At 38.0% G+C, this 14,421-nt stretch overlaps 1 protein-coding gene and 1 long non-coding RNA gene across 2 annotated transcripts; one reads left to right on the top strand and one right to left on the bottom strand.

Moving 5' to 3' along the window:
* The first annotated feature begins 9,491 nt into the window (after window positions 1-9,491).
* On the top strand, window positions 9,492-11,257 carry LOC130733777 (uncharacterized protein At3g50808-like). Its single transcript, XM_057586033.1, has 3 exons — window positions 9,492-9,840; window positions 10,669-10,815; window positions 10,933-11,257. The coding sequence occupies exons 1-3, from the start codon at window positions 9,808-9,810 to the stop codon at window positions 11,146-11,148; spliced, it is 396 nt and encodes a 131-aa protein (XP_057442016.1). The 5' UTR covers window positions 9,492-9,807; the 3' UTR covers window positions 11,149-11,257.
* A 1,519-nt stretch (window positions 11,258-12,776) lies between these two features.
* Window positions 12,777-14,353, bottom strand: LOC130731625 (uncharacterized). Its single transcript, XR_009016764.1, has 3 exons — window positions 14,153-14,353; window positions 13,917-13,990; window positions 12,777-13,469 (listed from the first exon to the last, which is right to left on the bottom strand). It is a non-coding gene; the product is annotated as an uncharacterized LOC130731625 (long non-coding RNA).
* Window positions 14,354-14,421: the final 68 nt, after the last annotated feature.

Here is a 14,421-nt window from a genome sequence, read left to right as displayed (position 1 = left end):
CCCACTGATGGTCAGTATCAACATACTCTAGTGATAGAGTGCCCTTCTGAACATGATCACGAATATAATGATATTTTACCTCTATATGCTTTGCTCTTGAGTGTAGAATGGGGTTCTTGCTGAGTGAGATAGCAGCTGTGTTGTCACAATAAATAGGAACCTTCTTCAGAGACAGCCCATAATCTTCTAGATGATTCTTCATCCATATGGTTTGTGTACAGCATGTGGCAGCTGAGACATATTCTGCTTCAGCAGTTGATAAGGCAATTGTGTTCTGTCTTTTGCTTGACCACGTGACAAGATTTGATCCAAGGAAATGGCAGCTTCCAGAAGTGCTTTTCCTTTCCACTCTATCTCCAGCAAAGTCAGCATCACAAAAACCTGAAAGTGTATACTCTGATGCTTTTCTATATATCAAGCCAAGGTTAGTGGTTCCTTTCAGATATTTGAGAATCCTCTTAACAGCAGTTAAGTGAGTCTCTCTAGGATCTGATTGGAATCTAGCACAGAGATGCACACTAAACAATATATCAGGTCTAGATGCAGTTAAGTAAAGAAGAGAGCCTATCATTCCACGATAGAGCTTCTGACAAACCTTAGAGGAAACTTCCTCTTTCTCAAGAATGCATGTTGGATGCATTGGAGTCTTTGAGATGTTGCAGTCACTCATGTTGAACTTCTTCAGAAGTTCCAAGGTGTATTTCTTCTGATGGATATAGGTGACTCCTGGTCTTTGATCTATTTGAATTCCCAGGAAGTATTTAAGTTCTCCCATCATGCTCATTTCAAATTCAGCCTGCATTAACTTAGAGAATTCCTTGCACAAGGAGGGATTAGCAGAACCAAAAATGATATCATCAACATAAATCTGAACTATAAGAATGTCATTCTTATAGGTTCTGCAGAAAAGAGTATTGTCACCTTTACCCCTTACAAACTCATTCTGTAGAAGAAATGAGCTTAGCCTTTCATACCACGCTCTGGGAGCTTGTTTCAATCCATAGAGTGACTTCTTGAGCTTGTAGACATGCTCTGGATGTTTGTTGTCTTCAAAGCCTGGAGGTTGCTTGACATACACTTCTTCTGAAATGTAGCCATTGAGGAATGCACTTTTGACATCCATCTGATGGAGAATGATGTTGTGATTTACTGAGAAGGAAATCAGTAGCCTTATAGCTTCAAGCCTTGCTACAGGAGCAAAGGTCTCAGTGTAATCAATTCCCTCTTGTTGACTGTAGCCTTGAGCTACCAGTCTTGCCTTGTTTCTTGTTACTTCTCCTTTTTCATTCAGCTTGTTTCTGAACACCCACTTGGTTCCTATGACATGGAAACCTTTAGGTTTAGGCATTAAGGTCCATACATCATTCTTGGTGAACTGATCTAGCTCTTCTTGCATTGCTTGAATCCAGCCTTTGTCTTCAAGAGCTTCATCAACTGATTTTGGCTCAATGAGAGACACAAATCCCATCAGACTCAGAAGAGTCTCTTCTGAAGGTTTGAGCATAGACCTGGTTCTGACGGGAGCATCTTTGTTGCCAATGATCAGTTCTTCTGGATGAGAAGCAATTATTCTTTTCTTCTTCTGAAGTTGATCAGAAGTTGTTGGAACATCTTCAGATGCTTCTGCCTCTGAAGTAACATCCTCTGGGCTTTTCATTGGTTGATTTGCTTCTGAACAATCAATGCTTAAATCTGCAAATCTTTCAAACAGCTTTGACTTTTCTGAGCCAAGCTTATCATCAAATCTAATCTGGATAGATTCCTCAACAGTTTGATGAATAATATTATAAATTCTAAAACCTTTTGATCTTTCAGAATAACCAAGAAAATAACATTTTAAAGCTTTAGAATCGAATTTACCCAATTGCTCCTTGGTGTTGAGCATGTAGCAACAGGTTCCAAAGGGATGGAAGTAAGAAATATCAGGTTGCCTTCCTTTGCATAGCTCATAAGGAGTTTTCTCCAGAATTGGTCTAATGGAGATTCTGTTCTGAATGTAGCATGCAGTGTTGATTGCCTCTGCCCAGAAGTGCTTGGCCATACTTGATTCTTGCATCATGGTGCAAGCCATCTCCTGAAGAGTTCTATTCTTTCTTTCAACTACTCCATTTTGTTGAGGAGTGCGAGGACAAGAGAAGTTGTGAGAGATTCCTTGAGAGTTGAATAAATCTTCAAAAGCTTTGTTCTCAAATTCTCCACCATGGTCACTTCTGACAGTAATCACGGAAGATTGAAACTCCTTCTGAACTTGGGTAATGAAGTTGGTAAACACAGTATGTGTTTCATCTTTGTGCCTTAGGAACTTTACCCATGTCCACCTGCTATAATCATCTACAATGACTAACCCGTACTTCTTTCCTCCAATGGATTCAGTTTTCACTGGTCCAAAGAGATCAATGTGAAGTAGCTCAAGGGGCCTTGTTGTAGATACTACATTCTTTGCTTTAAAAGGCTTCTTGGTGAATTTACCCTTTTGACAGGCTTCACATAGAGCCTCTGATGTATACTTCAGATGAGGCAATCCTCTGACGAGATTTAGCTTGCTAAGTTGAGAAATTTTTCTGAGACTTGCATGTCCTAGGCGTCTGTGCCAGATCCATTGCTCATCATTAACTGACATGAGACACTTGACCTTCTGAGATAGCAGTTCAGAGGATCTGATCTTGTAAATATCATTTTTTCTCTTCCCAGAGAATAAAACGGATCCATCTGTTTGACTAACAGCTTTGCATCCAGTTTGATTGAAGATCACATCGTAACCTTTGTCAGCAATTTGGCTTATGGAGAGCAAGTTGTGAAATAATCCTTCCACCAGAAGTACATCATTGATAACTGGAGTTTTTCCATCTCCTATGGAACCTTTTCCAATAATTTTTCCCTTCTGGTTTCCTCCAAAGCCAACGTCTCCTCCTGACTTAAGCGGTGTCAATTCTGGGAATATAGACCTTGTGCCCGTCATGTGTCGCGAGCATCCACTGTCCAGGTACCATGACAGGTGTCTTAACTGAGCTGCATAAGATGTCTGCAACAGGAATAATTTTTGTTTTAGGTACCCATATCTTGGGTCCTTTCTTGTTAGTTTTCCCAGAAGTTCTTGGAACTTTGGGTGCAACAGGAGGATAATGCATAGGAACCTGAGTATAGTATCTAGACATGTCAAGTTTGAACTTTCCCTTTGGTTTCACCATCTTTGGTTTAACCTTCTCTGGAATGACCATGCCAGCGGGAACGAAATGCTTATGCAATGGTTCACGTTTGGGCTCAGATGACTTATCTTCCATGGATTGAAAGTAGCCAAGGCCATTGTTCCCATTTCTGCTCATGCCATAGATCATTGAAGCCATAAGACTTCTGTCTATGCCCTTTGCAAGGAACTTTTGAAACGCTTTCTCATACTTTGTCTCATACTTAACATCAGATGATGCAAGTTGATCTTCTAGCACATCGTTTTTAGCACGAAGAACAGCATTGTCATTAACAAGAATATAGTTTTCATCTATGAGTTCAGAGACTGACTTCTCATGAACTTCTATAGAACTGGTTTTAGCAGCATATTTCTTTTTGAGTTCTTTATGCTTATTTAGCAGAATATCATGTTTCTTCATTATTTCAGATAAGGCAGTTCTTAGCTCAGATAGAGAAAAGTTAGAGAATACCTCATCATCATCCTCAGAGCCTGAATCATCTTCTGAAGCTCCAGCACCTTTGCTAGTGGTAGCCATTAGAGCCTCAACAGCTTCATCTTCTTCTGACTCAGCTTCATCAGAATCAGTTGCATCAAAGGTTATGAGGGCTTTCTTCTTGAAGACTTTTCTTGGTCTCTTATCCTTCTTGAGCTTGGGACAGTCACTCTTGTAGTGCCCAGATTCCTTGCACTCGAAGCAAGTGACTTCCTTTCCAGATGACTTCTTCTGACCAGATGAAGATTCATATCTTCCTGAACTTTTCTTTGGTCCTTTGCCCTTGATATTTCTGTTCTTCCAGAGTTTGCTTAACCTCTTTGTGAAAAGAGACAGCTCTTCATCATCAGACGCATCTGATAGCTCTTCAGATGAATTTTCCTCTTCTGCCTGATAGGCTTTTGCTTTGTCAGACTTTGACTTAAGAGCAATAGACTTGTCTTTCTTCTGAGGCTTGTCTCCTTTGAGTTCAATCTCATGGCTTCTGAGATGACTCACGAGCTCTTCTAACTTCAGAGAGTTCAAATTTCTGGAGAGTTTCAGTGCAGTGACAAAAGCTCTCCACTCCTTAGGCAAGCTTCTGATAATCTTCTTGACATGATCACCAGTAGAGTAGCCCTTGTTTAGCACTCTGATTCCAGCAATCAGAGTTTGAAACCTTGAGTACATCTCCTCAATGGTTTCACCAGATTCCATCTTAAACTGCTCATATTGTTGTATGAGAGCAAGAGCCTTGGTTTCCTTGACCTCTTCATTTCCTTCATGCGTCATGACCAAGGAGTCAAAGATGGATTTAGCAGTTTCTTTGTCAGAGATCTTCTCATACTCAATATATGATATTGAGCTGAATAGCATGGACTTCGCCTTGTGATGATCCTTGAAACGCTTCTTCTGAGCGTCAGTCATTTCAGAACGAGGGATCTTCACACCTGAAGCATCTACTGGATCAGTATAGCCTTCAATGACCATATCCCAGAGATCTGGGTCAGTACCAAGAAAATAACATTCTATTCTATCTTTCCAGTACTCAAACTTTTCACCATCAAAGATTGGTGCTCTGAGTTGATTGTTGTTGTTGTTGTTGTCAGCGGAAGTATTGGCTTGGGCCATTGTTTGTTTTTCACACAAGGTTCTGGATCACTGAACACTGTTAGGTGTTAAAATCAGAACCGGAGCTCTGATGCCAATTGAAGGTGCGAAAAACACTAGAAAGGGGGGGTTTGAATAGAGTTTTTGTATCTCGGGTAAACTTTTGGCCTTTTTTCAAAACTCAAGGATAAAAACTAAGTGCTGAATGATAGGAAGTAAAGCACACGAGTATTTTATCCTGGTTCACTTGAGATAAAAGCTCAAGCTAATCCAGTCCACCTGTGAAGGTGATTTCTTCCTTCTTCTGATGAAGGCAATCCACTAAAATCAATGAGTGTTACAACTGCACTTTGCAACCTGCTAAGTGACTAACAGTACACTGATTTTCTCACTAGTGTCCTCTTAAGAAGCTGATCTACCGATCTTCTTAAGACTAGCTAAATACTGAATCAGCCTTGATTCAGTCCTCTCAAGATCCGACCAACCTTGGTCTCTTGATGAACTTTACAATATGATGTAAAAGGTTTCGGGTTTACAATGAGTGCTTCTAACAAGCGAATAGTAAACTCAGATGCTTAAGAACAATGAAGAAATAATGCTAAGAGAATGGTTCGTATATGTTGAATATTTTCAGCAAGGTTTCTTAGCCTCTTTCTTCTTCCTTCAGCCTTTATATACTCCAAGACTTGTGATGTAGCCGTTGCTAGGGTTTTATCCGTTGGAGTGTCAATTCTGTAATATCAGACTGCTAGGCTGTACAAGGTAGGTGGCGGACAGACTGAGACTTGTACGACATTGTACTGTGATAGCGACCTGTCCTTTCACCAGTTGACTTGAGATGAAGAAGCTTCAGATGAACGTTGATGAAGCTTCTGATCATCGTCAGATTGAAGCTTGGATTCTTCTGACCATGCAACTTCTGCTACTGAACGAGTTCCTCAGAACTTCTGAACGTCAGAGCTAGAATAGCTTGGGCCTTCAGAACCAAGTTCTTGTAAGTCTTCAGAACTTGAGTCTTCTGCTTCTGGACCGTTCCACTGGAACATCTGGTCTTCAGAACTTCTGACTTGAGTTCTTCAGAACTTCTTGAGAGCTTCCATCTTCAGAGCTTCTGAAGTAATTGCCACTGTTCAGAACGAACATGGTAGGTTAATGAGCTCTCTTTTTAGTAACCCTTGGTTCTTCTTCTTCTGAACGAATAGGCTTGGGTCAGATTCAGAACCTGTTTGTCACAACTTAAAAGAGACAAACGTTAGGGTACCACAATTGTTCATCATCACAAACCTTAATTGTAATCATCAAAACATAGAGATGCAACCACTGATCAAACCTTGATCTTACAATAAAAGCAGGCAAGACTCAAGGACACTCTAAAACTGAGTTACCCTTACCTTCGTGAGTAGAAGTTGGGCATGGAAGTTGTGAACCTAGAACAAGGAAACACAATCATCAATTCAAGCCTCACTAGGAGCAACACGATCTAACAATACTAATCGAAATCGTAAAGAAAGCTTCTAAAGCTTCAGAGTTCCTATTTAGGCACAAATTGACAACGGAGACTTCGTTCGCTAAAACGGGCATAACTCGAGCTACAGAACTCGGAATGACACGAAACCAACGCTAAAATTTCGACAATCGAAAGAGCTACGCTATAGGTTTCGGCCACTCTCAAAAATAGGGTTTCCGAACTTTTTCTTCGATCTAAATCAATTCCTAGGTATTCTTAGGCGATATCTAGGCCAGGGAAACTCTCAGAAAAATTATCGAATCGAAAACTATCGCAGGGGTATTTTGGTCAATATTTTTAGCTCAGAAACTCAAAATCAGAATTTCGAAAAACAAATTAGATGGGGTCGATACCAACGACGATTATGACGACTAATCCTTCTAACGCTAAGCTCAGTCGAGGGTTTTAAGCCCAAAGGACGGAACTTTAGCCAAAAATGGGTATTATGAGCAGAATTGAAACTCGCGGCAATTCGGCGAGAATCGGCGAAATGTAATCCGCTAAACATGCTCTTGGGCACGCAGGGAATAAGTTTAGATAGAAAGATGAAGTTATTTGGACAGTTTTACAAAAAGCTCAAAACTTTGAGCACAGAAAGACATAGAGTAAAGCGACAGAATTGACGATCAGAAGTAAGGATTAGCATCAGTACCTTGAGGCCTACGCGTAGCAACGAACTGTGGGACGATCAGGCAAGTATCGGCGAAAAGTTTTTCTCCTCCTTCCTCCTTGAAGCTCACGGCCAAAGCATGAAAAAGATGAAGATATTTCACATTTTTTGGCTATTTATAGATTGGTCAAAAACTTGGCAAAACAAATATTTCCCGATTCCGATTTTTCCTGTGCAATACTCCGTGAATTCTGAGTGGGTTTCCGATGTCAAGTTTCCGGAACTTGAATCAAGGTTTTGGAATAAATGAAACAATCCAAAAAGCGATATGAAATAATTCAACCCGAAAAACTACTTTTTGCAGCAAATGTCGGATGAGAAAACTTCTTTCTGAAGAAAGATTGGAAACATCGAAAGAAATAGGTGTACGCGTGTGGAATCTTCGTTTGAAGCTCTGAATAGAAAAAGTCTTCATCAACCGTTTATTCTAGGTTTCTTGAGCTATCAGGGTTTTAGTTTCGGCAAACCTCCGAGAATTAGAATCGGACGTTCGTGCATTCCAGGGTTTCGCATCAAAACGCTTGTCATGGAAGGATTAAGAGAAGTTCTAACATTTCTCTGAAGATTTTTGGAATTAGTTTCCATCGTGTCTTTAAGTGCAAATTAGTCGTTTACTAACGTTTTCGTCCTAGGTATAAGTAAATACTACTTGTGCTATAACTATATCGACTATAGTACTATTCTTAGTCATTTCCTGAACTTTCCTCTTCATAATATTAATCCAACCATCAAACGAAAGTCAAGTTCCTCTCACGCTTACACAGAATCCTATGCGTGAGCTGGAAATTATTTATTTATTTAATTCTAAAATCTTAGGTCTTACAATAGACTAAGTGGTCTAGAGTTCAACCCTTGTTGCTCCCATTATTCTAATAAAAAGTTAATTTTAGTACATGGTAGATGAGCTTTTGCATTGTCCACACTTCAAGCCCAATGGGCTCTTGCGTGATGGGGTGTATTAGAATATAATATAAAACCGTTCATGTGTCTTCACCAACAACTTAGACTTTTCGGATAGTTGGCTCGTGACATTACTGATTGTCCGATTTGGAGGTCACATTCAGATTTGTTTCCCTTTTGTCCTTTAATTCTCTATCTTAACAAATATTTACTTCCGTGAAATGGCTTCTTCTGGATTTTATAATGTCTTTCTAGGGAAGGATTGTAATTAGGGTCATAAAGATGAAACCGAAATCGCTGGTGACAATTTTCTTCGAGCCATTAGCTAATTAATGTCATTGTCAAATGAACTTGTGTCATGCTACTACTGAATAAGAAAAAAAGTTGATTGAAAACGCTTCAGTTTCATCCGCGTAGTCTTCGCTGAACTAGTTTGTCTTTGTCCACCTAGTATATGAACTAACTCTAGGTCAGAAAACAAAGCATCATACTAGAAAGGCGGATTTCTAGGTTTACCCTTTTTCCCCTTTTCATTTTCTTTTCATCCATTAGCTGGATTCATCCAATTGAAACTGTGATTCCTCCCTGATCATCTTTTCATTCTGAAATTTAAACCTAATTTTCCATTTTATTTTGCAGGAGGGAAAGAGGAGTGCTTCTTCCTCCAGAAAAATGAACATGGTAAGTGACTAGAAAATTTTGTTATCTATATATTCTTACATGTTGAATTGAGCAGCATTTAGCAAAGGCTTAATTGTCCCTGGTTTCTTAGTCATTCTTTTTTCATGTATTTTTTCATTTAGGTGACAACTTTTTGTTTTAATAGGGATTACATTTTTGACACTCTAGATGAATTCATTGTTCATGGTTGATTTGTTTCCTTAAGAATAGCACACACTGTTTTATGGCTCCTTGTAACCATAAAAAGAGAAGAACAAAATCAATTAATAGTTATAGAAAAGTGGTTTGGAATCACCAAAATTCTGAAGATTTGGTTTCTAGTTTTAAATGCTTCGAAAATCAAGATTAAATTAGAAAAAGTAAAACGAATCCTGTAAATTGATGTTAGAGATGACAAAACTGTAAGAGTTCTTTATTTGTGAGTTGATACCAATTTTCATACATCTGGCTGAAATGTAATACCAAACAAACTACTTAAAAATCTCATAGCGTCTCATCATGGTTGTTCTGCTCACTATAATATTTGATATTCGATTCTGTTTGAAGTAAGATAGGTAAGCTTATCAATTGAGATAACCCCTTTTCAATTCGTCTTGTTAGCATAGTTAACTCTTCAGATAAAGTTCTTGTCTTCTCCTGCACTAAACCAGTTGGAGCCCTGACATTTACTATCATTCAAGATCACATTGAAAGATTTCAATTGAGCAAACATGTAGCAGTAGTAAATGCCTGGATCTTATTTGGTTAACCTATAATTTAGAATTAATAGATTACCTATACTTGTATTGGCTTATATTTACTGTTTTTCTGTCTTAATGGTGAAAGGAGGCACAGAAAAGCGACAAAGTGGGTTTGAACGTATGCATAAAAGTGTAATGACATCCTTTTCCAACTGCAATATGCTAACATTTATGCATGACAGCTGGAGAAAATGAAAATAAAAACAAAAGAATTATTGAAACTCAACAAATAGAAAGAAGGATATTAAACAATGATTAGACTTTTTCCCCCTGTAACTTCAATAAGCTTAACTTACATGGTTTATTTTGTAGGATGAGCAGGTGGCCGTCAGCGAGCCAAAGTGGCTTGGGAATTTTCTGAAGAAAACTTTCTTTAGCTTTTGTACTGATCATCAATCTCGGAGGAATGAGTTGAATAAATATTGCATAGACTGCAATCTGTCAGCTTGCCAATTTTGCATATCATCAGGTCCCCATCGCCATCACAATATACTGAAAATCTATAGACATGTTTACAAAGATGTCGTCTGCCTTGCTGCTATGGAAAAGCATATTGACTGCTCGGAAATCCAGGTAAGATATTAATATCTTATCAAAAGTTTGTGACTTAATATTTTCAGTTTTGCATTTAAAACTTATGTGATTCCGTGCAGAGTTGTGGGCTTTTCGTTACTTTATTCACTAGTTGAATACTAGTTGCTTAAATTCACATGGAGTAGTTGTAGAAGATTCTTGATTGTATTTCTTGTGGAATGCAACTAGAAAATAGGTTATATGTGTACTTGAAATTGATTGAAATGAATTACATTTTTCTTTCTGTTGTGCTGTTGGGTACTCTTTCCAAGCATAGCTTGATTAATTACAGCTCAAGTTATTATTGTCATTGCTTTATATAAAAGATTTCATTCTGTTTATGTTATTTGACTCTTGAAATAGTTGTGAGATCAATGCTTATAAATAACTTTTCTCAATTGTATCAGCATAGTTGTGGCATTAAAAGTTGTGACATAGATATAATACAGCTTTGGATAATCACTAAATATATTGCTAGTTTTATGCTAGGACTTCTAGCTAATATTCTCCTGCAGGGTTTCACTATTAGTCATTGCCCTGTTTTATTACATGGCAACTTAGCTAATAGAAAACCAGTTCGGTAGGTGACTATCACAAATAAGTGTTGAAATCACACAGATAAATATTCTGATGGAATAACTAGTACAGTCACATCCTTAACTGTTAACTAGAAAACCCAGTATTAACTCTAACTAACTGAGTGGTATATAAATCACACATTTTTGTCATTTAATATATTCTCTATATATTGTACTACAAGGATTTATAGGAGGATATAACATTGCTCTCTTTACTATGTATCTGGATTTGATTCCTCTTTGGTTGCAGCCCTACAAGTGCAACAAGCGACTGGTGATTTCTCTGTGTCCTCTCCCGCACACTGGTAGGTCATCAAATGACGAGGCATCGTGCAACACCTGCAGCAGAAGGTTGACTGAACCTTATCTGTATCGCTACTGCTCTATTTCTTGCAAGGTGCCGACTGTGATTTGACAACCTCAACCATTTATTTCCCCCTGTTTGTCACGCTTTTGCCATTAAAATGAACTTCACAGTTAGTATTTTTCTGACTTTTATGATCTGAACTTTCAGGCCATAGCTGTTTCAAAGAAGCCTGATGATTCAATTCCTCCCTTCATGTCTATCAAAGAGGAGGAAGCCTCTGAACCCCCAAATCTTCTTGAGGTAAAAAAGGAGGAAACTTCTGAACCCTCACATCTTCCTGAGGAGAAAAAGGAGGAATTCCCTGAACCCTCAATGCGGAAAAGGAAAAGAAAGGGAATACCCCACAGAGCTCCCTTCTTCTAAGAGTCTCAAGATCCTGAAACATTTCGGTTTCTGGTCATTTTTAATAAAGTTAATGCAACTTTATTACTCATCTATTGATTAAGTTCAGAAAAATTCTGGATTCTGGTTTTTTTGTTGTTGCTTGAATTTCGTTATTATCATGTGGCACTGCATCATGGTCTTCTATATTACATGCAACTTTGTTGTTTTATTATGGTAGTCTTTTATGAGGTTGGGGATGGGGTGGGGGAGGTTATAATTTTATGTTTGAAACCAATGAATTGAACATTGATTTCTTTACGCTTCATTCTCTTCCCCCTTTATCTTTGATCATTTTCCATCAAACCACCTATCACATCCAAGTATGATTCGTTCACACCCACTTTTCCACATCTAATTTTTTTTCTTTCACTATCTTTTTTTCCGATTACATCACCCTTCAGATCTCTTACTCTTTCTCTCTTTCTTTTCTTTTCTTTCTATTTCTGTCCTTCCTCTACCTGTTTTCCACCTGAACATGGATGTGAAGCAATCTTTTTCCCATCACATCTCATTTTCTATATCTTTCCCTTCTACCTCTATGATGCCTATATGTATACACTTATAAAAGTGTATGAGGATCATTTTCTCATCGAACATCCTTTTGGCAATCTCAATTGAATAATGATATAGGATTGCTTAAAGTCAATGTTGATGCATCCATTAGACGTGGGCTGTCTTCAAAGATAATGCAGGAACTCTCCTAATTGCTGCAACATCTTGAACCCCTTGGCTATTTAGAAAGGATAATAGCAGAAGGATTGGGACTTAGATGGGCTATGTAAGTTGATAAGGATCTTCTAAATACTGCAATGCTTCACACACTCACGCAGTGTTTGTTTTATGACACTTTGGACAAAGAGAGTTTGCTCATAGAGAGTTAGAATGGAGAGGGGCTCACCAACATTTAGTACACGCGAGAGGGAGATTGGTGAGAGAGAGAGAACAAAATTGGGATTCACCACTTTTTGGTCTCTTCCCAAATTGAAGAGAAAGATGATAGATTTGTTATTTTATTTTTTCACTTTTGCGTTTTATCACTTTTGGTAAAAGTAACATTCTTTTTTTATCTTTTTCTATTCAACCAAACGTGTGTCGAGTTTAATCACCCCTCTCTTCTCTTTACTTTCTCTCTTATTTTACTCATATCAAACAATCTAGAAGTTTACTTTTTTTTTTCTCACCATTTTCTCTCTTTACAATTTCTATTCTACAACTAAACATACATTCTCTAGCAGACTACATGTTATTTCCTTAGCTTTCTCTTATTTAGATTGGAAACAAAGTTGACAACTCTACAGTTAGTGATTCAAAGATGAACATATAAGTCACATAATCAACCACTTTTTTGGATCAATGCCATCATCCACTTATCCAGTTTTAGTTGAAGGAATTTGGAAGGAAATGGGCTAAAGGTGGTGACAAAAAGATCCATTAATCTCATGCTCATACATATGATGTATCTTTATTTGTTGACAAAAAATGATATATCTTTATTTAAACTAGACTAAGACCCGCGCGTTGCGCAGGCGGGTACAATTGATTTAGTGTAGACTTCACTTGCGATATTTATTATGGTATCAATGTTAGGAGATATCTTTTTTTTTCCTTTCAAAAGGTCTATATTTGAAGTGCCAATGCGGTATGTGCTACTAATCATTACTCTCATTAGAATGAAGGAGGACCTAGTCATATGCTAAATTGTCATATCCTAAACTCTGCAACATCATACGCAAATTAGGAAAGTGAAGGAAAATAGCTGACGGGAACCCATGTAATGTTTCAAATCGGTTGCATTGTCTGAAAATAGAACTTTAGAAGTGATGTTTGTGGATGTATACCTGAGGTATGCTCAAGCTGGAAAGAGTTCAATCTACTATCAAATCAACTTTAAACTTGGAGATACCATAGTTTCTTCACCAACTAAGGAACTTGACTACCATCCCTAAATCCCTTCCAGAGCAAAAACTGTAAAAAGAAAATCCATAGAGAATGGGAAAAGTATGAAAAACAGAATAAAATTTTATTTTTTGATGAATTCAACCACTTTCTAAACATGCACTTAAACAACAATCATATTGTCCAATGTCATAACCACATTACCAACCTGTCATAATATATGCCAATCATGAAAAGTTCTTTGTTTTTTTAACCATTGGTTCTAAACGATTAAGATAGCATCCTCATTCGCGAACCCGTTCTGAATTGAGATGGAGACATTGTGGAAGCGCTCGTTCGCGGACCGATCTCCCTTCCATCTTCGCTCGCATGGACGAAACTCACCCATGCCATGCGAACACTCGCTGCAACGTAGGTAGTAACATGAAGATGAGTTGGCGATGCCACATTCCGCGCCTCAGAATTTATATATTATAAATAGATCAGGGTTTATTAGCATTTTTATATAAAAAATAGTCCTTAATTATTTTCATTCAATTCCTTCTTCTATTTCTCAAATTAAAATATTTTACCTCATGAGCTTCAGACTCTCTGAGTAATTGCATATGAATTTAAATGAGAAGTAAGGATCCTTAATGATGTTTAAAATGGGTAAAAGTTTAAGCAGTTTTAATTTTATGTATACTTGTTTTTTTGTGTGCCTTGACTTAAGTAGGAAATTGCACTCTTTAGTTTGGTGTAGAAGAAGCAGTCATTCGAAGTTTCATGAATCATATGGGATAGTATCCAGATTGAAGCAACAAACAAAAATCTGTCAAATTAAAATATAAGGATGCAAGGTCAGAACTAACCAGACCATTCAATTATCTAGCTCTACTCACTCATAATATAAATGTTCCAGAGCAAAACAACTTCAGGCAAGAACCTGCCATAAGGCACAATAAAAAGGAGATATGTTAAGCAGGAGATTGATTATGGGTTATGATGTCGGATGCAGAATAAAGATAAGAAACAGGAGAAACCACTATGTGGCGTACATTTCCTCTTTTCACAATTCACCCTATTTTGCTTCAAAATGGAATCGTACCTAATGGCGGTGAGGGAAGTGGTAAGTGACTTGGCTGTGCATTGAGGGACCTAGTGATAAGACATTTGGTCGAACAGGGCGAGGGCGGTCGAGCATGCCAGCTTTACAAATGGGAATGATGAGCCGAATGACGTAGTTGGCGTGGTGGAACACGGTGCTGGTGGCTGCAATGAAGAAGAGGAGAAAATAAATAATGAGAGTAGGGTGGGGATTAGAAACAAATGAGATGTGAGGAGTTAGGAATCCGTTAAGAGAGAAAGGACACGTCA

This window comes from Lotus japonicus, chromosome 1 (assembly GCF_012489685.1).
Source record: "Lotus japonicus ecotype B-129 chromosome 1, LjGifu_v1.2".
NCBI lineage: Eukaryota > Viridiplantae > Streptophyta > Magnoliopsida > Fabales > Fabaceae > Lotus > Lotus japonicus.
The sequence above is the reverse complement of the archived record's forward strand: the minus strand, read 5'-3'. Positions and strand labels throughout refer to the sequence as shown.